The sequence below is a fragment of the Chiloscyllium plagiosum genome, unplaced genomic scaffold (assembly GCF_037043375.1).
Source record: "Chiloscyllium plagiosum isolate Xiang-an unplaced genomic scaffold, Cpla_swu_hap1 HiC_scaffold_48, whole genome shotgun sequence".
Taxonomy (NCBI): domain Eukaryota; kingdom Metazoa; phylum Chordata; class Chondrichthyes; order Orectolobiformes; family Hemiscylliidae; genus Chiloscyllium; species Chiloscyllium plagiosum.
Window position 1 is genome coordinate 13,208,757 of NW_028270186.1, and position 25,138 is coordinate 13,233,894.

At 42.0% G+C, this 25,138-nt stretch overlaps 1 protein-coding gene across 1 annotated transcript in view; it reads left to right on the forward strand.

Annotated features, from left to right (window-relative positions):
- Positions 1 to 8,494: 8,494 nt before the first annotated feature.
- Positions 8,495 to 25,138, forward strand: part of golga7 (golgin A7) — a 31,401-nt gene continuing 14,757 nt past the window's right edge. The window contains exons 1-4 of the mRNA XM_043681484.2: positions 8,495 to 8,519; positions 19,616 to 19,741; positions 21,693 to 21,845; positions 24,962 to 25,063. Coding sequence (XP_043537419.1) covers positions 8,511 to 8,519; positions 19,616 to 19,741; positions 21,693 to 21,845; positions 24,962 to 25,063 — 390 coding nt within the window. The 5' untranslated portion in view covers positions 8,495 to 8,510. The remainder of the gene's footprint in view (positions 8,520 to 19,615; positions 19,742 to 21,692; positions 21,846 to 24,961; positions 25,064 to 25,138) is intronic.

The window sequence follows — 25,138 nt, forward strand, 5'->3', positions numbered from 1 at the left end:
TCTCTTGCATGATGTAAAAGATCCCATGATGCTATTTTGAAGAAGACCAGGGACGTCAGCTACTGCTTCCAAGTCAATCTTTCTCCCTCACTACATCACAGCAGATGATTTGTCAATTGTGAGATTGCTGTTTCTGGGAGCATGGTGTGTGCAAATTGACTGTTGCTTTTCCTGAATTTAAACAGTGATATCCTTCAAAAGTACTTCATTGGTAGTGAAAAACTTCGAAATGTCTTCAGCCATGAAAAGGACTACAAAATTGCAAGTCATTCATCTAAAGCAATGTGAATAAAAAATGAGAGATAAAACAGCTGAATGAGTCACCATTACCTATTTTACACTGCAGCACAGAGTTAAACTCCGTCTTATAGTTATAAAATTTCATTTCCTAAAGCTTTATGTCTGTATATCCTAATAATTCCTGATAGGGTTGGATGTTTAATTTTCTTTGATGGTTTCTCGTTTGAAGTGCCTTGGATATTGTTTTTCACTGTGTTGAGGATGCTGTATAATTACAAATTGTTGTTGTTGAGGACTTGTTCAAACACAGAAGAAATTGTGCCCCTCCCCCTGTCCTTTTCCTGCATAAATGCTTCTCTAATCTTCAGCTCTATGAATAAGTGAAAAGTCTGCCGACACAGATATAAGCGAGAAATTATCGGATGTAAAACAGCAAATTTTTGGAAAAGTTGAGGTGCAGCAACTTCAGACTTCTTTTGAAAAAAATGTTTCAAAATATACAGACAGACAAAGGAAAGCAGACAGTGCGATACATGCTTTCCAATCACGGCCCCACGGGTGTCGTGGGAACAACGGTGTCCTGACTACCAGGGTCAGTCAAGCCCTTAGTCACTTAGTGAATAGACAGTGGGGGCATGGGTCAGCTGGGCTTCTTTTTCTATGCAGTGTAGACGGTATCTCTGAATTGCACAGCAGCAAGGAGATTGCAATGTTGCTGGAAAACTAGTTGATTCTTTACAGAGGAGAATGATAATAATTATAAAATAGCTGTTCGAAGAGTCTTCATAATGAATTATGATGCTATTTGAAGCTATCAATGAATGCCCTTTTGTCAGCTCCAGTGTGTGCAATCATTACTTGGGCTTTGCTTGCTTTGACAACCTGCTGTCATTAAGCTCTTTATTTTCAATGCAGCCATGCTCAACTTGTCTCATTTACAAGTCTCTTCAAAAGTTTGAACCTTAATATCGAATCAAATTTTTTTTAAAAAAACAAAAACCACCCCTGGTTTAACTGAGGTTTTAGTTTGAATGTTTGACAGAGATGGGTGAAATGGAGCCTCCAAACCTATACGTGACTTTGGTTGTTGGCTGTGTGAGTGACAAAAGTGTGCACTTAGGCCTGGAAAGATTTTGACAAGCCCTTTTCCACACCTGGACTTCAACACATTTTGCTCCAATTCCCACCACCTGCCTCCCATCTCTTCTGGATCCAGCAGGAATTATTGCCTAATCTGGTGGGTAGGGACTGGGAATCCCAGAGGCCAGAGCACTCTGCCAAGGACCTGAGGAAGAACATTTTGCAGCTACCCAGTAAGCCTTGGAGAGTGAGGATTGGGGAACCATGTGATTTCATGGCGGTGCCCACAACTTAAAAGGGATTCTTCATTTTTCTGCTCTGGTTCATCCTGGGCTTGGAATAAAATTGCACAATGGACTCCATTAGATTTCCTCTGCAAAGTTTAACATAGGACCACATGGAGTGAGTGTCCTTGCCACCTGAAATTTGAAGTAGCAGACAGCTAGATTGAAGTGGGATAAGAATGGATTAGATTCCCAGGTCAATATCAACTTACCCTGTTCAGTCTGCTGGATAATAGGAGCTGATGTAGGGGGATTGGGTGCAGTTCCCAGCTCTCCTTGCATGAATTAACCACACTGCTTCCCCCAAAAACACAAGTCCCTGTGATCCACCAGACTGGGGAAGTGAAAATTGAATCAATAAGGATCTTGTCATTCTTTCCTTTTAATTGCATGTATTTTTACACATGTGAAGTCAGCGAGGGTTGAGTTAGAAGATGTAAAAAATACAATTTATAATTGCTGAAATAAAAATAGAAATTACTGAAAGAATTCAACATCTGAAGAATAAGAAACAGAGTTTCATGTTTAAATTCAAATATAAGAGTTCTTCATGAATGAATTGCTGAATGTTCTGTTATCGGAGAATGCAGGTTTACAGAGATAGGCAAATGAACTGTGAGTAAAAGCTCAGTGGGCCGAATGGTCTTGTTCTTTGTTGTACAATGGGACAAGTACATGATTTGAACTATCCCAAGGTAGTGAAGTGAAGGAGCATCCTTTCCAAACCTGAATGGAAATGGAACAGGACAAAGCAAAAAAAAAGTCACAAAGATGACTGAGTTGTGTCAGATTTCCAGGGGTCAGAAGCTGCAGTCTGAAAATCACTGATTTACCTTCTTTCTGCTGTAATGTTGGACATTCTACTTTGTGATGGTAGACCTGTGAATCAGCATTGGAGCAATTTACCCTGTGCATTTCTCATTTAATTTCAATTTATGATCTGCGATTACAACTATAAATGAAGTATTTGTTGTCATTTATCGACGGGGATCAGCTGGACATGGCTCCCATGCATGTTCACCATCTGCTCCCTCCTGGAGTTAAAATGGCCCTGGAGGAAAGGTTGCTTTACAACAACAGGGGTATTGTGTCAGGTCACATGCAATGTATTATCAAAAGTACTGGTTCATGGTGACTGAACAAGACATTGTGTTTTTGTTACATACAGCCAGGAATTTGTATTAATGTCGAGGGATCAAATTCCATGAATTTTAAGTTGTCCACAAAAGTTTAAAACTGATGTAAGTGATCATTAATATAGGCTCCTTTGTGTTTTTGGAAAGAAAGACATGGATTTAGATGGTGCCTTTTATGAATTAAGAATATCCCAAAGGGCTTTGCAGTCAACAATTTTTTTTTCAAGTGTTGTGGTTGAATTATGCATCATAAGATTAGATTAGATTCCCTACAGCATGGAAACAGGCCCTTCGGCCCAACCAGTCTACACCGATCCTCTGAAGAATAACCCACCCAGACCCATTTCCCTCTGACTAATGCACCTAATACTATGGGCAATTTAGCATGGCCAATCCACCTGGCTTGCATATCTTTTGGACTGTGGGAGGAAACCCACACAGACAATGTGCAAACTCCACACAGTCAGTCACCTGAGGCGAGAATCAAACTGGGACCCTGGTGCTGTGAGGCAGCAATGCTAACCACTGAGCCACCTTGTCACCCTAGTGGAGATCATTCAGCCCATTTTGTCTTTGCCACCTTTTAGATACAGCTGTTAATTGAACCAGTTCCCTTGCTTTCCCACCCAATCCCCCCATAGCAAATGTAGTCCATGTTGTAGAGTAGGAACCCTGTATTTTGTCTGTTTCTCAATCATCCAGAGGACACAACATGATAGTAAGTGACATGTAGAATCATACAATACCAACAGTGGGGATACAGGCTATTTGACCCAACAAGTCCACACCGATGTAAATCTGTGCTCTGCATCAGCCAGTGAATTACACAATGCAGTCATGAGACAGGGTTGCAATGGGTAGCCCATGAGTATGCCAGTATAATTGACTATGTGGTGTTCTGGTTAACTAACCTATCCTTCCCAGCATCAACAATCTACAGCTTTTGTGGAGTGTCCAAGGTCATCCTTGCATTGTGGAGCAATATCTTCTCCATTAGAACTAATCCAATTCAACCAGATGCAGCTGTCTCAGTGTGTGCATTGGTTCACTGGGTCTCAGCTCTGCCATGTTGTCCAGTTGGACAGTTGTGTTAGCCAAGCTAGCAAGCTCTTTGATAATGATGGGAGCACAGCTAATTACAGCAGTTCTGTCTTGACAGACACTTGGATAGAAATCCACCTTGGGCATTTATTGCTCAGACTACTCTTCAATCAATACGTGATTTGACTTTGATCAAACTGAATATGGGCAAAGTGTACATCGAACAGTTGCCATGATGTCCTATTTCGCACAGCCCCACAATTCTCTTGCTCACATTTATCACCAACAATTAGTTGATATAATGGGTAGCAGTTGGCACCACTGATTGACTAGCAAGGTTAGATCTCATGGAATACAGGGAGAACTAGCCATTTGGATACAGAACTGGCTCAAAGGTAGAAGCCAGAGGGTGGTGGCGGAGAGTTGTTTTTCAGACTGGAGGCCTGTGACCAGTGGAGTGCCACAAGGATCGGTGCTGGGCCCACTACTTTCTATCATGTACATAAATGATTTGGATGCGAGCATAAGAGGTACAGTTAGTAAGTTTGCAGATGACACCAAAATTGGAGGTGTAGTAGACAGCGAAGAGGGTTACCTCAGATTACAACAGGATCTGGACCAGATGGGCCAATGGGCTGAGAAGTGTCAGATGGAGTCTAATTCTGATAAATGCAAGGTGCTGCATTTTGGGAAAGCAAATCTTAGCAGGATTTATACACTTAATGGTAAGGTCCTAGGGAGTGTTGCTGAAGAGAGACCTTGGAGTGCAGGTTCATAGCTCCTTGAGAGTGGAGTCACAGGTAGATAGGATAGTGAAGGTGGCGTTTGGTATGCTTTTCTTTATTGGTCAGAGTATTGAGTACAGGACATTGGTTAGGCCACTGTTGGAATATTGCGAGTAATTCTGGTCTCCCTATCGGAAAGGTGTTGTGAAACTTGAAAGGGTTCAGAAATGATTTACAAGGATGTTGCCAGGGTTGGAGGATCTGAGCTACAGGGAGAGGCTGAACAGGCTGGGGCTGTTTTCCCTGGAGCGTCGGAGGCTGAGGGGTGACCTTATAGAGGTTTGCAAAATTATGAGGGGCATGGGGGCATAAATAGACAAAGTCTTTTCCCTGGGGTCGGGGAGTCCAGAACTAGAGGGCATAGGTTTAGGGTGAGAGAGGAAAGATGTAAAAGAGACCTAAGGGGCAACTTTTTCACGCAGAGGATGGTACGTATATGGAATGAGCTGCCAGAGGATGTGATGGAGGCTGGCACAACTGCAACATTTAAGAGGCATTTGGATGAGTATATGAATAGGAAGGGTTTGGAGGGATATAGACCGGGTGCTGGCAGGTGGGACTAGATTGGGTTGGGATATCTGGTCGGCATGGACGGGTTGGACCGAAGGGTCTGTTTCGATGCTGTACATCTCTATGACTCTTTGATTCTATGACATGCCCTGCATCCCATTTCCCTGACAACATATTGCCAGTTCCAGTTGTGCAAAGGACAGAACAGAGTGAGGATGCTGTGGACACACTCTGTCCTGACTGTACACCTACACCACCCTCCCCAACTAAAACAGGGCCAAGAAGTGGAATCACATCTTAAACAGTTCGATACTCAGCTGCATTGATGGCTCTGGTCAAGGCATGGGCAGCGCTGTATCCGTACTTCACATCAGTCAGGGCACAGCGCAATAGTAGAGAAAGTGAGGACTGCAGATGCTGGAGATCAGACTCAGAAAGTGTGCTGGAAAAGCACAGCAGTTAGGCAGCATCCAAGGAGCAGGAGAGTCGATGTTTCGAGCATAAGCTCTTCATCAGGAATGTGCAATGGTGTCATGAGCCATGGACTCAGTGGGAACCCTTGTCCCCCAGTAACCAGCCTTGCAAGCCATCCTCAAATGCACCAGGTACATAAGAGTTCTCCAGTATGTCGGAATCCTGGACATATACCTCAGGAGGTAAGGACAACGTTCACATGATGTGAACAAACATCAAATGGGACTTTTTGCTGCTGATGAATTCCACATTATTGAGATCCAGCACTTTCAGTACAGTCAATGACACCCTGCATCTGGGAAATCCAGCTACGTCTCTGAATTTGACTGCACAGGCTATGGCACTGTCCTGGGGTCATTGGGAAAGAAAATGAACCACTCTGATTTCGCACAGATTCATCGGTCATAGCTGTGGGTGTACGACTGAGAGATCCCACACAGCTCACTGGTTGAACCCTGAAAGGAATCAGTAGCACAGAAGCTCAGAGTGACAGTCACTTTCACAGCCTGTGGAAGAGGGTGGTCTCGTACTGCTACAGTGCTCAGTTCCCACTCCAGCATCTGGCACAGTTCCATTATTATGCCCTGGAACATCTGAAGCCCATGTCGACACTGTGCCTCACTCATCCCTGGAAACAGAGTGGGAGTGAAAAATCTCTATTGCTCTTGCAGACTCACACATCTTGAGAGACCTTGCAACAGTAACCTCTGCCTGAGCTGGCCATGGTTCACCTGGATCTGCCTTCAACTTCATTAGTGACTCATGCCCCACCAGTGGGCAGGGAGCAGAACTCTCAGTGGAAATGAAACTACTTTGGAGTAGAAGGACATCTGAGAAGAGTCAATGGTATAATATCCTGCAGAAGAGGGCTGGTCATGATTTTCCCTACCTTCTGATAATACATCTCCATCATCCATCCAGTTCCAGGCTTAGCCTGTATAGCAACTTGGTGAAGATGCCACACTTTTTGAGTGAGCACCCAATATCATTGGAGAGGGAGCTCTGATATTGCTATCTATCCCAGACCGACATCCAACATTGAACTTTTCACTATTCAGTACAGAACATTTTTACGCTTACATGACAGATGATGAAGAAATATTTTGTATGTTTTTCCCCTTCAAACAGCTTTGGCATTTTGCAATGCCATTATTGCTGTCCTACCTTGCCTTCCAATGCTGTTCCACATCTCCCCCACCATTCACCTCATGTTATTCCCCATCAGCATCCTCATCCACACCACCGTAAGTGTCTTTGCTTTCCCCTGCTAGCCTTGACTCTCCCACTCCTTTTGGCAGTGAGTCCTTCCCTTCACCCACAGAGCCCCCTTAGACCCTCCTGAAGCATCAACGAATGATGCCGTGGGCTTCATTTGCTCCAGACATCTGGCCAACTTTAACTAGCAGCTCCGAGATGTCACTGACCAGGCTCCTGAGTGCAGTCCTTATAGCTCTCTGAATGACAGTGCCTGACAGCTCATGATGGTCCTACAGGACTGACTGCTGCCCACTCCCCGAAATGTACTGCGACAGATTCCAAGACTACGAATGTCCTGAGCCCCTGGAGTGTGTGCGGATTGTGCCCCTGACTGATTGACTGACTGGCCAATAGTGACCCCATCCTTGACTGAACTGAGAATCTTTTGGTTGAATAAATGGATCACATGTATACCAAGTAGACAGCTGGCAAAAACTATGGCTGTTGTGGTTTGCCATACATCAAGATGCCCCCAACCCCCTGCCTCCCCAGACAGTTTCCTACTTATAAGCATGACAAACTGTCTCTGTGCGTGTGTGTGTGCTCAAGAGTACCTCAATAGGGCAGTCCTGACAGCCTTTGGTCCAGGCTGACCACCCAGCAGTCTAACAGTAATGAAAATGACAAGGTACAGCAAGGGATGATGGTGCAAGCATGCAGGTAGGTGCTAAGTGATGGGATTTAATAAGAGCGAGCAAGCAGTCCTGAGATGCAGCCTGGTCCAACTGTTGAGCTGTATGCCTGCAAACGTTTCCTTGCTGCAGACATGCAAGGCTAGTTTCCAGTCTACCCTACAATGGAAGTGTGTGCCAGCTAGTGTCTCAGAGGGAGTTGCACTAATGGCTGTGGGTAGTAGGTAAGTGGTCATGGGTGAAGTTTGGGTGTGGATGATGCCTGTGAATCATGCCCTGAGATGCAGATTGGCTGTAACAGGTCTAGACAGGTTACATGCAGGGTGGAATTAGGGTGTTGAGCTCAATGATCAGCTATGATCATGTTAAATAAGGGAGCAGGTCGCCATGGTCAAATGACCTCCTACTTTTTATGCTCCTACATCAGCAACCTGGAGGCCCTTTGGAGCAAACAGGGATTAAAATCCACCAGGTACCCGCTCTGATTTCCATGTCATGTTTTCTCAATGTCTCGATTGTATGGTGCATTAGAGAAGATAGAAAGTTGAATATTAATGAGATGTCAGCAAGCAGTTCCACAAACAAGAATTTCCCTTCAATATGCAACTTTTTTTCATGAGGTTTTTCCCTCTAGACAGTCACGCCGAATGGTCTGTTTCAGTGCTGCTCAGAAAAATGTTGTGTATGTTGTCACTCATATAGGAAAGTGTGTGAAAGTTAACATGTTTGAACAATTTGTACCAGTCTGGAGTGAAAACTGAGAACAATGTTAATTATATAATCTGCAAAAAGTTGGGGGTTAGGGTTTTCTAAAATGGGCTGCATAGGTTTTTGAAGAGTTTTGCGTGATTATCTTCCTCCAGACTATTTTCCTGATGTAACACATATACAAAATGTAAATAAAATAAAGTGACCGAGTGAGAATGACCAGCTCATTGATGAGCTTTTTGATATGAAGGATTAAACAGTGCAGACTGCACAAAGGTTGTGGGTTCTCTGAGAGGGACCTTTTGTTCCAGGCGGAACTCGGATCGTGGGACCCAGCAACCCGGAAGCAGGCGGCGGCACAAGATGGCGGAGGTAGGAGGAGGCGGCGGATCGGAGGAAAGGCTTCTCGGGCTCTGCGACTGAGGGGGTTTGGGAGCTGGGGGCTGGCGATAGCGGTTCTGGGCGAGGCCGAGAAAGGGAGTGGGGAGGTGGCCGCGACCTGGTGCCCGCTCGGATGCCGGCGGCTCCCGTGGTTCCCCCGGGAAACCTGTCCGCCTTCACTGCCCCCCCACCACCACCCTTCACCCTTCCAGGAGGCGATTTGTTTATTTGTGTTTTGTCTGCCTGTCATAGGACAGGGCTGCTTACTTCACTCACCGATATATTCCGAGGGTTTTCTGGGAAAGGGACGGGGTGCTGGGGTTTGGGGGGAAGGGGAGGGGAGGGGACAGGAGAGACAGACAAAGGGCGAGGGAGGGGAAGAGGGTTTGGCGGAACAGAAAGGATCAGGTTGGGTGTGGAAGAAAGGGGGAAATGTCTGGTGGGGGGGACGAAAGTTTGGACATTGGGTGAGGTCGCAGAAGGGAGGGGCTGTGTGTTTCCAATCACATCCGTCATCACAACTTGAGCATTGAACTCTCTTCACCTACCCCCCCCCCCAAGCCTTTTGGCTGAGATATAAAACAGAGGCTGCCCCTTTCCAGTGGATATCCCAGATTCCATGGTCACATGTTCAAGAAGTGGAGAGCCCTGAACCCAGAAAGCCGGACAACAGTTGTCTCTCAGCTAGAATTCCTTGAAAGTAAACGTAGCTGTTTGTTACTTTTTTGCTTGTCCTTGGAAGCTTGCTGTGTGTAAATTGGCTGGTATCATTTTAAGAATTATCGAAATAACTTCACTTTGAAAGTGCTTCATTGACTGTGAAGTTGCACGAGTGGCTCAAGTTTGTGGAACGCACTCTTTTCCTTTTTGTTACGTAATTCTTTTATTACTATGGGCAAGGCCAGTATTCGTTGTCAGACCCTAATTGCTCTTGAGCTGAATGGCTTGCTGGGCCATTCAGTGGGCAGCTAAGAAAGAACTACATTGCTGTAGGTATGGGATCACCAGGCCAGATTGAGTGAGATTCGTCGATTTCCTTTTTTAAAGGACATTGATGAATGAGGTGCATTTTGACAACACTTCATGTTTATATTTGTTATCAGTCTGAAGATGAGCTTTCAATGGCAGATCTTTATTTTTTAAATTGAAGGTGAATTCCTCCGGTTGCCACTCTGTCTTCACTTGGAGCCTGGATTACTCATCTACTAACATTTGCGCTCTGCCAACCTTTTTCCCCCTTATTAATAACTTCCTTGTTTTGTATGCATTTATAAGGATGGAACATGTGTGAGGTCACTGAGTGTCATATCACAAGATTTTAGTTTTAAAAATAGGAGCACCAGAAGGAAAAGTAGACAAAAAGTTTTCCTCATGTTAATCAGCTTTATGAGGTTACAGTTGTTTCAACAGTCACTGGCAGCAGTGGATTCCAGATGCTGACATTTAATTCAGAGCTTTTTTAGGGAAAAAGCTTTACTTACATTTTGTTCCTGTTTTATATCCATGATATTTCTGGTCAAAAAATTGTTTTGTGCTGAAGATGCTGTACTTCATGTCAGAAAATGTGTTTATTAGATGTATTTATTTCTTTGAATTATTGAGACTCATTCAATCTTAACCCAAGTGGATTCCTGACTTTCTCTTTGGTTTTAGAGATGGATTCAGATGCCACTTGAACACTGACTGTTGGTCCAATGCATCCTCTTCTGAAGAGTGTTGCATTTCGCAACTGAATCAGATGTTATAATCTGCTCAAAGGGTGTGCAATTGTAATTGTCCAGTCCCTTCTGCATTTCTACATTTCCCCCCTCTCCCTCATTCCCAGCAGAATTCTGACCTTTTAACTGCCAGACGCACCAAACACTCAAGGCTGAGATTTGTTGGGCATTTGCATTCATTTGCTGGCCGCATGCCATCCTTCATATCTAGTCAGCAGTCATGGTATTGTTGCCTTCAGACATGACAGTTTTTGTAATGTGTTCATAGCACCATTCTTCATAGGTCCTCCTGTACTGTGAATACCAGCAATCATAGATTTAAAGTAACTCACCTAAAGATTACTTGGAACCTTGTGAAATATTTGGCCATAGCTCTGTAAGATTTTACAGTCTGCAACCACCAAGTCATGTTTTGGTGTTGATACCTTTGAGTGCATTCTATATTCACAGGAAATGGTCTGAACTCTTACTGTAGACTTAACTTTGTTGTTTGCTTAATTCTGTAATGTGATCATCTGTCCTTCTAAGCTGTCTGCACTCTTAGAGTGCTGCCATCCTGCACATTGCGTGTTTGGCACTTCAGTGATGGCACTTGGAATACCTGAGGCTGTCTGTTCTGCAATTCACTTCTATTCCTCTCCACCTACTTAAATCCCCTTCGTTGAAAACAACTCCTGAAACCTACCTCCTCAACAAAGCTTTTGGTTGTCAGTATTAATATCTCCATATGTGGATCAGTGCTAAATTTGATCGGACATTTCTGTGAAGCATCACAGGATATTTTGATGTGCTAAAACCTAAAGCTACTGGCTATTGTTAATTACCTGGGTAAGCTCTGTTACCTCTCCTTCAGTAGAACATAAAAATCTGGTGTCACTTTAAACCACCTGATTCCATATTTGACTCAACTTGGATTAATCAGAGAATTTCAAAAGAAAATATGATCTCCCTTTTCAAGTTCTGTTTTAATAATTCAATTGAATAAGTGGGGAACCTTGTTTTAAAGTCACGTGTGTCCTTTAAATCATTCTGATAACTTCTAATTTTTTTCCCTCCCTCTTTTGATGATATCTTGACTCGCTGTCAATCCTTACCTGCATTGTATGTTGCATTTGATGTCCGGTATCTTTTTCCCTCCAAGAAAGTAAAAGGACCTGTGGGCAAGCTGAGAATAGAGGGAGGGTATCAGGTCTATAACATCATCTATCTCTTCTTAGCTACAGTTCCTTTCATGGATGCCGCAGCTGAAGTGTGAGAGGGATCTGGTATCAAGCATGGTATTGAGTCGTCAGCAGGAAGTGAATCAGTCTCGTGTGTTTGTCAAACATTAAGAAATTGTTGAAGTTCCACTTTTGAAGGTTGTGATGTCACCTTGGTTGAGCTCCTGGCTTCTATCCACTGTTGACACTCGCTTGTTCAAATCAAACATGGTGTTGAGAAAATGGATAGCACCTGCTAATTTTCAGGAGTTCAAATTGTCACGCATGATAATTTTGAACGTACTTGAGTAGTCAAACCATTTTTATTGCAAACAAAAGTAGAAATCGCTGTAAAATATCAGCGGGACTGGCAACATCTGTGGAGAGAAATCAGCGTTAATGTTTCAGGTCCACTGACCCATCCTTAGAACAGTTCGGAGGAACATTGAGGAAGGTTCTATGGACCTGAAACGTTAACTCTGTTTCTCTCCACAGATGCTGCCAGATGTGCTGAGCTTTTCCAACAATTTCTGGTTTTGTTTCTGATGTCTAGCTCCACAGTTCTTTTGGATTTTAGTCCACTTTTATTGCAGTTTGAGGCAGTATTTTGTAGAGATGTTTTGTGCATTGTATGATAGAAACATAGTCATAGAGTCATAGAGATGTACAGCATGGAAACAGACCCTTCGGTCCAACTTGTCCGTGCCAATCAGATATCCAAACCCGATCTAGTCCCACCTGCCAGCACCTGGCCCATATCCCTCCAAACCCTTCCTATTCATATATCCATCCAGATGCATTTTTAAATGTTGCAATTGTACTAGCCTCCACCACTTCCTCTGGCAGCTCATTCCATTCACGTACCAAATGGCAAGTGAAAAAGTTGCCTTTTTAAATCTTTCCCCTCTCATCATAAACCTATGCCGTCTAGTTCTGGACTCCCCCCACCCCAGGGAAAAGACTTTGTCTATTTATCCTATCCATGCTCCTCATGATACTGTCACCCCTCAGCCTCCAACCCTCCAGGGAAAACAGCCCTAGCCTATTCCTATAGCTCAAATCCTCCAACCCTGGCAACATCCTTGTAAATCTTTTCTGAACCCTTTCAAGTTTCACAACATTGTTCCGATAGGAAGGACACCAGAATTGCACGCAATATTCCAACAGTGGTCTAACTAACGTCCTGTACAGCCGCAACATGACCTCCCAACTCATGTACTCAATACTCTGAACAATAAAGGAAAGTATACCAAACACTTTCACTATCCTATCTACCTGCAACTCTACTTTCAAGGAGCTATGAACCTGTACTCCAAGGTCTCTTTGTTCAGCAACACTGCCTGGGACCTTACCTTGACAGATCTCAAAATACTTCTCAAAAACGAGTACTTTGATAGTTGCTACTTTTCCAGTAAATGCAGCAGCCAGTTTATATTACTCCACAGTCCGAAGAAAAAGTAATTTTATGTTGCAGTTGAGGGATAGATAATGCCATGACGCAGTGAGTATTGTTTGGATTTTCTTGGAATAGTATTGAAGGATTTTTGTTTGGTTTACTGAACAAATTGGCAAAATGGAAAATGAAGTGCAAGACTGTTAATTCTGTTGTGAAGATGTCGGTGAACTATCCCTTTTAAGAAAGTTAAAAGCTAGCAGTGACCACAACAAGTGTTCTCAATAAGACACAATATAATGTGCTGTACTGACTGGAGTAGCTGGTTGCCTGGAAATGACAAAAAAAAAAATGCCCTGAAAAAATACCAATTTCCAATCAAGTTTGAACAGAGAATATTGACAATCATCATAAAAGCCGATGACATAATTCGATGCCATGGGGTATAAGACCGTGGAAAAATTGAACAGTTGGGAGGAGAACTGCTAAGTCTCAGCGGGTAAAAAACTGCCTGAAAAATAGCTCCTTTAAAAAGTACTTTTCAGTCACTAACCTGTGAAGCAGAATCCCTAAGAAGAAAAGAAGACACAGGAAGATCCAAATAGAACTGAAAGCTGTCTGGTTTTGAGATGTCTTGTTTTGTAAATCTTAATTGGGAGTTTTATCGGATTAATATTACAGAAAGAAAGGTAAAAGATAGGTTAGAGTAAGGACTTGTGTGTAGTTGCTAGTTGATTATTCTTTGTTATACTTTAAGAAATAAAGTTGCTAATTTTTACTTTAAATAGTTCTTGACCACTTGAATTTTTACACATTACTGCACGGGATAAATCTTTTCTGTGTTGCTGGTTTTAAATTAAGCAGCAGAGTTTACCTCATGTTGTAACAATTTCAATCGTGTCAAATTCACTTCATATTGCACTGGAGTGTTAGTTTTAGTTTATATGCTGAAGGTTGGTCATGGGGTTTGAGCCTGCAGCCTCTGGCTCAGACAGTAGTGTACTTTAATTGTTTTGGTATTCGTGAAACAGCATTTTGATCTTTTTCCCACTTTATAATGTGGTGTTCTCACTGAGGTACCTACACAATAGAAACGTCATCTCCGACAAGATAGCAGCTGCTGGCAGAAGCAAAGTTACAGGTTGTCTCACCTTTTAGACAGGGTGGCCAGGAGGAAATGAAATTGGTTCAAATTTGTAGGAATGGAAGCAATGAGAAATGGTTTAAACATATTCACAAAGATGAACTAGTTGTGATCAAGTTCGGAGGAGGATTCCGTCGCTTGTGTTAACCACTGCTTTAAACTGCAACATGTCATCTCTTTCAGAGATGATAACTTATAGAAGCTGCCCGTTTGCACTTCCACACGGTTTTGGATGTTCAGGATGTTCCTGAAAGTGTTTTTTTTACGAGGTTTCTTCACTTCCTTGCAATGTGATCAGCCTGGTTGCATTCATGAAAAGAAAATACCATGATTTCCCCCACTGAGGTATTGCAACAGATACAAGGTAATGTGCAAATGTAAGCAGATCATTCCTTCCCTGTTTAGCATTTCGTGGGAGCTGTTCCTTCTGCAGCACCCTAATCTATTCCTTAATTGCACCCAATACTTGTATTGTGAGCCTTCAGTGCAGCCGTACAGAAATGCAGATGAATTACTATCACCTGTAAGAACAGTTTAGGTCCCTGGATGATGGCAGGGTAGAGGTCACAATGGTGGGCGTTGTATTTCTAGTGCACACATGCGAAGCTACCATCCGAGGATAGGTTCTTTCCTCCGTGTTCAGAAGGTGAAATGCAGATCGTGTGAATACATTGCCATTCACCTCAGTTCAGTCTGCTGGTATGACCTTGAACTTCTGGTTACTCGCAATTTTAATTAGCCACCCAACACACTTCCTCCTTCTATGTTCCTTGTTTAAACCAAACTTGATGTATTCTTGAGCGAGACTTCATCTCATTATGGAACACTTGAAAATTGCAAATTCATTTTACAGTTCAAGTTACAGCTTGTAACCTCTGTTTTCGGGTTTCTATGAATTGCAGCTGTGTATGATTCAGCTATGCCTGTTTACATTTCCCAGACCCATCTTTTGTTTCTTTACTCGTCCCATAATCAAATCCCTTTGTGTTGAAACCTCAGCCCTGTTGTCACGTAATGTTCCTGGCATCAATCATGGACGTTTGCTTTATTGCTTTGAACCTCAACTCCTTTGCCTGGCTCTGAAATTTCTGAAAAAACATCAGTTCCTTTTTGCATAGATGCTGCCTGATCCCCTGTATATTCAATTGTTCTGTGGCTGTTCCAGAATTGTGCACCTCTGCCACTATGATATGAAACTGTCAAATGAGAAATCTTTTATGATGGTAGGCCTTCCTTCCAGTGTTGAGAGCAGAAAGTACTGCTACTGGGCCTAAATGTTCTATCTTTTGAAAATAACATCTAGGAAAGAAATATTTGCCTTGGCTTGGGCTCTTGGGATGTTGAATTTGGCAAAAGCAACATGTGGTGAAGCTGTGCAGATGAGAAGACCCCAGGCTTGATTCTTATCTGAACTCAATCAGAGGCAACAAATGGGATGGGATAGTCAGGAGTTGAAAGTACGCCAAGGATGTGATTCCTGATCACTAGCCAGTGACCATGCTGAAAAAGCCAGGGGTGGGGAGCCATCATCTGTGAGCTGTCTTCCTCCCTCCCCCCTCAATCTCTTCATGTTCCAATAGCTAGCTAACACATTGCTTTTGTTACCAGAGGCCACATCTGGGATTGGACCCCATCATCCTTGGGTGTGTTATTGGCAAGAAGAAAAAGGAATTGACTGGAAGGCTTCTAGTTTTGGTCTGTTGTTCTCATGCTAACTTTGTGCAACTGTGATAATGTGAATGTTTCATCAGAACATATTTTGTAATAACTTTCTTGTAACTGCACCCAACAATCCTGTCAAAACTGCGTCGTTGTTTAATTGGCTGCACAAGCCAGAATGAGGTCACTTTAAGCCTGCTTTCTTCCATGAATTCTTTTAGCCTTTTAGAGTGGTAATTTATCTGGCCAAACGTCTTCTCAGTTTTATATTTCCGAGAGGAGGTGATGGTCACGCAACTATTAATCCAGAGATCCAGGTCATGTTCTGGGAATGTGGGTTCAAATCCTGCGTCGGCAAATGTTGGAATTTCTGTAATTGAGAGTCTCACGATGACCACGAAACTGTTGGCGATTGTTGAAAATGTCCATCTGGTTCTTTGTCCTTTAAGGAAGGACATCTGCTGTTCTTAATTGGTCTGGCCGATGCATCACTCCAATATGGTTGATTCTGAACTGTCCTCTGGGGAATTAGGATTCGGCAATAAATGGTTGCCCACATCCCATGGATGATTAAAAATAAAGTCTGAAATGTAGGCAACCAATTGTCCTGTTTTTAAAAAAAAAATCATGAGTCCATGTACATTGACAATAGAATGTTTTACTTTACCTATCTGGTCAAATTGGGTTACCAATAGTATTTTTCCATGAGTCACCATGTACCTCATTCCCTTCATAGCTCTGCTGTGGAGTGTTCTCTCTTCCTGTGCCTACATTCCAGGCAGCTCTCTGGGGTGGTATTTTAACCAAATGGCCAAAGGTCAAATACCAAGTGTTGGAGAGGCTTAACAATTGCTTGTCAGTTATCAGTTAATCTGATAATGTTAAGCTTAGCAGCAAAATCTGATTAACATGTGTTTTCTCTTTGTTTTTCGATTGGCCGCCAGTCGGATTGGTTAGATGCCTGGGAGTGTCTGTGGCACCAAGCCAAAGATTGTGGCTCCAAGGTACCAGGCTTGATGTCTGGAAGATTGCAAGGGTCACTTTGGTGGGAAATCTGTAACTTGGTGTGTCGTCATTTTGTTCTGGAGTTGGGGCATGGGAAGGATAGGGAGCATAGCAGGTCACTAATTCACCTGCCAAAGGGAGAATTCTCCATTTGGAATCATCACTTTCCTTCGCTTAGGCAAGTGGTCTACTAATTCATGTCATGACAGAATTGCTCTGAATCTGACTTCTGTTACAACTCAAAGTGTGAGGTTAGGGTTGAATTTAAAATCTAAGGATTTTTGAAATCTCACTTGACCCGAAATTACCTGTGCTTTCTGCTCTTCCACCCTCAAATGTCAGCAACTGATTGCATTGTAGTTCTTCCTGGTGAGATAAGTGTTCTGTGCATTTGGCAGTGTAAGAAATGGGCCAAAGAAAGAAGCCTACATCATACCTTTTGAATATGTTTTGTTTAATCTTCATGCATATGTTTGGTGTTCATTTATTGCTGAAGGGTTAGGTATGAGTAGACAATATGTGACTTAATAGTTTTTCACTGATATCTGAATTGTCATTAAATGGGGTGATTTTGTTGCATTCAGATGATTATGTTGGTTTGGGAATCGTCTGCTTTAGATATACTTAGCTCCAGTTTGCCAATGTCTTGTGGCGACCATCTTATAATGTCCACATGATATTCTTTTGAAATTATTTGTCCTTTGATTTGAAGATAGTCAACATTATGTTCTGAACCCATGTGACGCAACAGTCGTCTTGTTAACAATTCATTTGCAACTGCATGATCAAACTGTATTCAACTGTGCATTATCTGCTGTACTTTTGATCTGTGTCTGAGAGATTCGTGTTGGATTGTGGTCCCAAGAATGTATGAATCCAGTGACACTTGGTTAAATGAATTGTTTGTGTCCCTAACTCTTGGAAATATTGATTTCCATGAAATCTTAATCACAGAAGTTTCTACTACTTCAGTTTTGTACTTTCTCTTTTACTTTGTTCAGAGATTCATACTTTTAATTGATACCTTTCTAAATTATTGCTTTGAAGAAGATGAGGAACTTTTTGAATAGCTGAGATTCCTGAAGCTTCATATTCCATTCTTTCAGAAAACATTCTAATTTGAGTAAATTTCACGTACAACACTTTTGCATTCAATGCAGAACTCCCTGTTTAGCCAGCGTGAGGCAAACATTGCTTCTGGAGGTTGAGCTCAATAGCAAGGAGGTAGCCTCCCTGAAGCTTTTAGTATTTCTATACTGTAAGTGGCCCTAGCGGGTCAGGTAAAAGGTCAGGAATTGTGACTGGATCTGTTAGTGTAAATTTCAGTCTCTTGGTTGCACTGACCTACACCTTCGTGAATTTAAAGCAATAACACAGCTGACCTTTGATTTTCTGAAGTGCAAGCGATCTCTGCAGAATTTGGAAGTCGGCTTGTGAAACTAACATGTGCCGCCTCTGGGTTCAGTGAACTTCATGTAACTGATAGAAAAATTATGGGCTGGAAATATCCCTTTGGTTCTGAGAATTGGTTGGTTTGCACCCTGTGTTCCAATTTCAAGTGGATACAAATTTGCCATCGTGAAGGGAATTTAGCACAGAAGTATCGATGTGATCAAATCAGAAATGGTGCAAAAGTGCATTTGCAAAGAATTTGGTTAAGGTGATTTTGGATTAGATTACTTACAGTGTGGAAACAGGCCTTTTGGGCCAACAAGTCCACACCGACCCGCCGAAGCGCAACCCACCCAGATCCATTCCCCTACATTTACCCCTGCACCTAACACTATGGGCAATTTAGCATGGCCAATTCACCTACTTGCACATTTTTGGACTGTGGGAGGAAACCGGAGCACCCGGAGAAAACCCACGCAGACACTGGGAGAATGTGCAAACTCCACACAGTTAGTCGCCTGAGTCAGGAATTGAACCCGGGTCTCTGGCGCTGTGAGGCAGCAGTGCTAACCACTGTGCCACCGTGCCGCCCATAATGATTTTGTGGGGCACTGCAAACTTGTATTCGTCTCTGGCAAGGCCGCAGTTGTGTGTGCCAATTGCCTGTGGGAAAAGGGCGTATTCTGGACTTCATGTGGTATTATCAGCTTGTGGACCACAGGAGTTCAGTTCTCTTGCCCTAAATGTCCATTGACTTCAAGTTCCAGTGGAACCTGCTGATCTTGCGTTGCACTATTATTTTCATAATGTAAGTTGGCAGGACTTGGTCATCATCAAACCCTGGACATAACTGAGTGTTCTGCAAGTAGCAAAGTTTAGATTTAATCTGCGTACAAAATGTACAAGGATGCAAATATTTCTTTGATGCGATGTATGAGTTTGTGGGGTCGGTTGGGCTGCATTTCATAGCAAGTTCAGCCTTCAATGATACCACATCCAAATGCTACAGAGTTCACTCTTGTTGTTAGCCTTTTTCTTGTATGAATTTTGAATAACTCGAGCAACATCAACCAACCTAGCCATTTCCTGTTTTCGTTGCGAGGCTATACATGTTGATTACTGTCGATGAATTGGAGGTGTCGCTGTTGGACCGGGTGTACCAAGTTAAAAATCACCCAACACCAGGTTATAGTTAACAGGTTTATTTGGAAGCACTAGTTTTCGGAGTGCTGCTCCTTCATCAGGTGGATGTGGAGATGAAGGAGCAGCACTCCGAAAACTAGTGCTTCCAAATAAACCTATTGGACTGTAATCTGGTGTTGGGTGATTTTCCAACTGATTACTATTGAGCTAGTCAAAATGTCCAGCTGACAAACTTGAGGATTGCTGGGAATGTGAATGTCTGTGAGACAAGATGTGTTATTTCTTTGTTTGTGTGATACCTAAAGAATGGTACCTGATTTTGTGAAAACACTACATCTCTGTTTTGGGGCTTAGTCATATTTTTGAAATGGCTTATTTTTATGGAGTTTACAGTCCTAATCTGTTGTTCCATAATTCTGTTTGCTGCTTTGTAGACCCACTGCTTGCAAGACCTGAGACAGAACACAGCATTGACATCTAAAGTCTTCATTCAGAGAGACTACTCCAGTGGGACCGTGTGCCAGTTTCAGACTAAATTCCCTTCGGAGTTGGAGAACAGGGTAAGCTGGAACCATAACTTTGTTTCAAGACACATTGATGTTTCACAATAGGTGCGGGCCACAGTAAAGCCCATAGCTTTTATTGTCTTATTTCTTGATCACTACTCTCCCATGAAATTTCTGTTATCTCTTTTGTTTCTATTGTGTTATGTCTTGTACCTTCCTTTTGTTCCTGTCATCTTGTGCTATAAATCTGTTTTAGCTTGGTTTTTGGAGAAAGTTATGCCGAAATAATGTTCTCATTCATGAATCTGTCTTTACTGGAACCCAAAACTTTTTCCATGGTGACTATTTTATATTCATCATGCTCTCTTGATGGTAAGCATTTTTCCCCTCTGCCTACTGTATGCAAAGGCTGTAAACCATTCTACTTGTATTTAGAAGAAAGGTAGTTGAAAGAATGTACTAAAATAGAGGTTGCAAAAACTGTAGGTATTTCAATCTGGGAGATGGTGTGTCCTGTGTGGTGCCAAATATTGTTGTTTTACTCTATAAAGACAATTAAACCAATAGGTTTGGTATGCAGTTGAAATGTGCTGTAGTATGACTTTGACTACTGAATGAAAAACTGGTCATGTATTTTGCAGGAAAAATTAATTTCCTGTGGACTAACCGTGCTGCTTTAATGACAGAACTAAATCATGTCCATGCACTGGAAGAGGGAGGCTAGCAAAACCTGGCAGAGATACATCTATGCTGAAAATGTGTTGCTGGAAAAGCGCAGCAGGTCAGGCAGCATCCAGGGAACAGGAGAATCGACGTTTCAGGCATAAGCCCTTCCTCAGAGATACATCTATGTCACAGCTGAGGATTGTAGTTAGCAGTAGTGTTTGCACTGTCCCACTCATCTCCACAGTTTGTATCTTGGTTAATTGTAAGAATAGAAATTGCTGGAAATACTTAACAGGTTGAGCAGCATCTACTGAGAAAAAAACGATAGCATTTCGGTGTGTGAAGTTTTGTCAGAATTCCTGCTGAGTTTCATGTTTTCAGTTCCAATTTTGTATTTGCCTTTTTCTTCATTCAGATGTTTCACTTGTGTGGAAACAGGAATATTTTTCGTAGCTGCATGAAATACTATTTGGGGAAACTGATCCCTCTCTGGGTAGGATCATTCTTAGCATACCTTGCTTTCTGTTAATAGTAAAACCAAATGGCAATATTTGGTGCTGTTTCCTTCTGCCAGCTCCTAAACATAATAGTTACGCCACAAAGTACAATTTAGACAATTCCAGGCTCTCATATACTCACTCTTTAGTTCCCACAGGCTACAGAGGTGAGTGTGGACACAGTAGGTTCAGGATAGCTCTCAACTCTTAGCACAGTCTCACTATAGCAAACTGAATAGATAATTTAGGAAGTAGTGGGGGGAAAATTTAGAATGAATAGTGCTTGTTCAGGGTCAATATTTTTGGTTCAGGGTCATCAGTGCCTTGGTTCCCTGTGTTTATAATGCTGAATTGATTTTTCTATTCTGCTTTATAAGGTCTGACACTGGATGGTGAAATCTGCTTTGATAATATTGACAGAATGAGCTGGCATATTAGTACCAATTAGTGTGCTAGTGGTGCTTTCTATGGCTGCCTCACTTGGTTCTCTGGTCACAGATGTGGGGCTAGTTGTGAGTCTGCAATGTGAGCTTTTTCCCAAATGCTGGTAATCATGTACTCTTGTAGAAGTGAGAATTACATGCGCGCACACACAATGCTTCCTGTATCATATAAAAAATCGGCTGTACTTGGGTGATTTTTCCTGATTATATTCTTCGTGATAGATTTGGCAATAAGGGTTTTGGTTCTGGTTTTACTTGGGAGGTAAATTCTGAGGGGGAAGCCTGTGAACTCCACTTCATCTGCATCAGTTCCCAGCCTGTTACGGAGCAGAGCTTGAATAAAAGTTGCCTTTATCATATTGCGTGTGATCTTTCATGTAAACACTGTCATCTCCACAGATTGATCGGCAGCAATTTGAAGAAACCATCAGGGTACTAAACAACCTTTATGCAGAGGCTGAGAAGGTTGGCGGACAGTCCTATGTGGAGGGCTGTTTGGCATGCTTGACTGCGTACACCATTTTCTTGTGCATGGAGACACATTACGAGAAGGTGAGTAGATTTTCTGCACAGCTCCACAAAACGATAAGACTGCTTCCAGCAAATTACAGTACTTTATTACTCCAATTTATATGGCACTAATGGAGTTGTAATCCAGAACCTTTTTTTTTACACTCCAGCATCCAATAATGGTTGTAGTACGTACTGGAAATGTCAGTGATCCTTAAAATGTTGGATGCAATGATGGATACTGGAAAGAGAGGCAAACAATCTCAAAGACTTGAATTCTCTCATATTTGATCCAGTTATAAGGTTTGATTTGATGTATTATTGTCGCATGTACGAAGAGATAGTGTAAAGTATTGTTTTGTGTGCTGACCAGACGAGTTGTACTGTACAGGGTTAAACAATAGAATGTGGAATATAGTGTTAACGGCTGCGGAGGAAGTGCAGCGAAAGATGAACTCCAATAGAGGAGAGATCCATTCTTAAGTCTATTAAGTGTGGAAGAGATGTTCAGACTTTTCTATGTTCTGCTCAGTGGAAGAGAGTTTAACTGGTGTACGAGTGGTGTTCTTCTTTACTGAGGCAGTGGAAAGTGTAGACACAGACAGTGGAAGGAAGGTTAGTTTGCATGATGAATTGGGCAGCAAATATAAATCTAATTTCTTGCGAACATGGGCAGAGCAGTTATCATATCAAGCTGCAATGCATCTTGATGGTAAAAAATGGTAAGAGTCCTGGGTCAGGATAGATGGTTTGTGAAATTAACTCATTGGAACTTGAAGCTCTTGACCACCTCCACCTCAACATCATCTATACAGACAGGAGTATGTCCTCCACTCTGCTTCCTGTAGTCGATGACCAGCTCCTTAGTTTTCCTAACATTGAGGTAGAGATTGGTGTCTTGTCAAAATGCTACTAAGCCATCTTTCTCTTTCGTGTACTCTGTCTCATCATTGTTTGAAATATAATTGCATGTGTTCTTGATGTCATGGATTGTGTTTTTAATTTATTCAGTATATTCATCAAAATATTTTAATTCTGCACTTGAAAATATTTAGGTTGCATTGTGCATGTATCAAGTCCACTTGCCACATGGCATTGATTGTAGAGGTTGTAAGGTCAGATGATAAGATATGTATCATGCCTGGAATGCAGAGTGACCAGTATTTTTTAAATGATTGAATAAGCAGCTTATCAAAGCAGTGTTCCTGTCAGAAAACTGCTCTATCAGGTCTACATTTTTTCAAAACCTACTGTTTACACGAGAGGCGGTTGTGTAATATTACCACCTTATCATTAATTGGGTTGACTGAAAACTGGGTCACTTCCAACTTGTGTTTTTCAAAATAAATTTGATAAGGTGTAAGTATATGTTGAATTTATTTGCACTTATGAAAAGAGAACAAAAAATAGAGATTACATTTGGTTGCAGACCAAAACAATAGCTAGTCTGATCGCTGCAGATTCTGCCTAATCTGCTGCAGGTTTTCTCTCCTTGCAATATAGTTCTAGTGTTTGTGTTTTCTACCATCTGTTGTTCACAGACCCTTCTGGTTGTGCTCCAGGACAGTGGCTTGTTTGTTGTGTTAACTTCACATGGTGTGGATCAGCGGTATTAAAATAGCTGGATGGGCAAGCTGTTTAAGAACTTCTGGGCACGCTTTGTTGCATCAGTTTGTTGGATGGTCTGTGACTGTGGTCAGGGCCTTGAACAAAGCCTTTGCATGCAGTTTTCAAGTGCGTTCAGTGGTTGAAATATTCTATTCTTGTATGTGAAACCGGCTCACATTCTAGTGCTCAAAAAAAACCCTCTTGTCCCTCAGTTTACTGGTTATCATGCAAGTTTTTTTTTTCCCCAGAAAATGTAATGTTAGTTACTGAAGAATTTCTTTTTATAATGGGAAATCTATGGAAATTGTGTTTTTCTAAAATTTCTGGTTCATTATATATTTCTGGTTCATCAAATAAGTTTTCCACTGTTGGAAAATTATTGGGAACGCTGCAGCTCTTGACTGATGGTACTCATCTCTATTATGTGAAATGATATGCAGGATCTTAATAGGAGATGCAGATTCCCTTTATCAGCTGGTGAGTGTGTACAGGGCATAATCTTCTAAGAGAATATTGCAAATTGATTTTGAAAAATGGTCCAGCTTCTACCATTTTAAAGGTAGTTCAGTGGTTAGCACTGCTGCTTCATAGCGCCAGGGAGCCAGGTTTGGTTTCACCCTTGGGTGACTGTCTGTGTGAAGTTTGCATTTTCTCCCTGTGTCTGTGTGGATTTCCTTCCACAGTGCAAAGATGTGCAGTTAGGTGGATTGGACATGCTAAATTGTCAATAGTGTCCAGGAATATGCAGGTGAGGTAGATTAGCAATGGGAAGTACAGGGTTACAGGGATGGGTGTGGGTCTGGGTGGGATGCGTATCGGAGGGTTGGTGAGGACATGATGGACCGATTGGCCTGCTTTCACTCCAGGGTTTCTGCAATTTTACTTCACTTTTTTGACTCATCTAGGATATGGAGGAGAGTTGAAAGAAATTGATACTGTTGCTTTTCTATCATTTGCTGTCCATAACTTCGTCATCAGTGAAGAGATAATAAACTTTAAACGTTTGCTGTGAATGCTTGGTCCATTAGCCCCACCTTTGTATCCATCATGTCTAAAATAAATGGGTTAAATTAGTTGATTTGTGTAGTCCTTTATATTTTGTGTTTGATGATTAGAACTGGACCACAAAAGAAAATCATTATTTTTTTTGAGCAAATGACCGGACAGAGAATGTGTGACAGGATTTGTATTAAGCAGTTTTCTTTCTTCCTTCACCTGATGCTGACCTCTGCTGGGAACCCAATTCTAGTTTTTGTATTTTCCCAATCCTGAACAATTTGAGAGAAGATCACTCCTGATTGTTTTAGTCTTTAGTTCCCAATGCTTTTGCTATTGCCTTCTCAAGGGACTTGAAGATGAGCAACAGTTACTATCTTGACAGCGAAACCCACATTTCATGAAAGAATTTAAAAAAATGTAAGTAGTTGCAGTTGTGTTGCATGGTCACTTTTGTTTGGTCATTCATTATGCTTGCAGAGATCTATGTCCAGAATTGATTTATTCACATAGGTCCTGTAATATGTTATCACCACTTTCGATTTTGACTGCAGGTGTTGAAAAAGATTGCCAAATACATCCAGGAACAGAATGAGAAGACTTATGCTCCACGAGGCCTCGTTATAGTCGATCCAATTGAAAGAGGATTGAGAGTTGTATCCTTTTTGCTTTCTCTGGTTTTGCATCTCCTGTTTTTCAATCCATCTTCTTAGCTGCTTTGCATGCTGCCC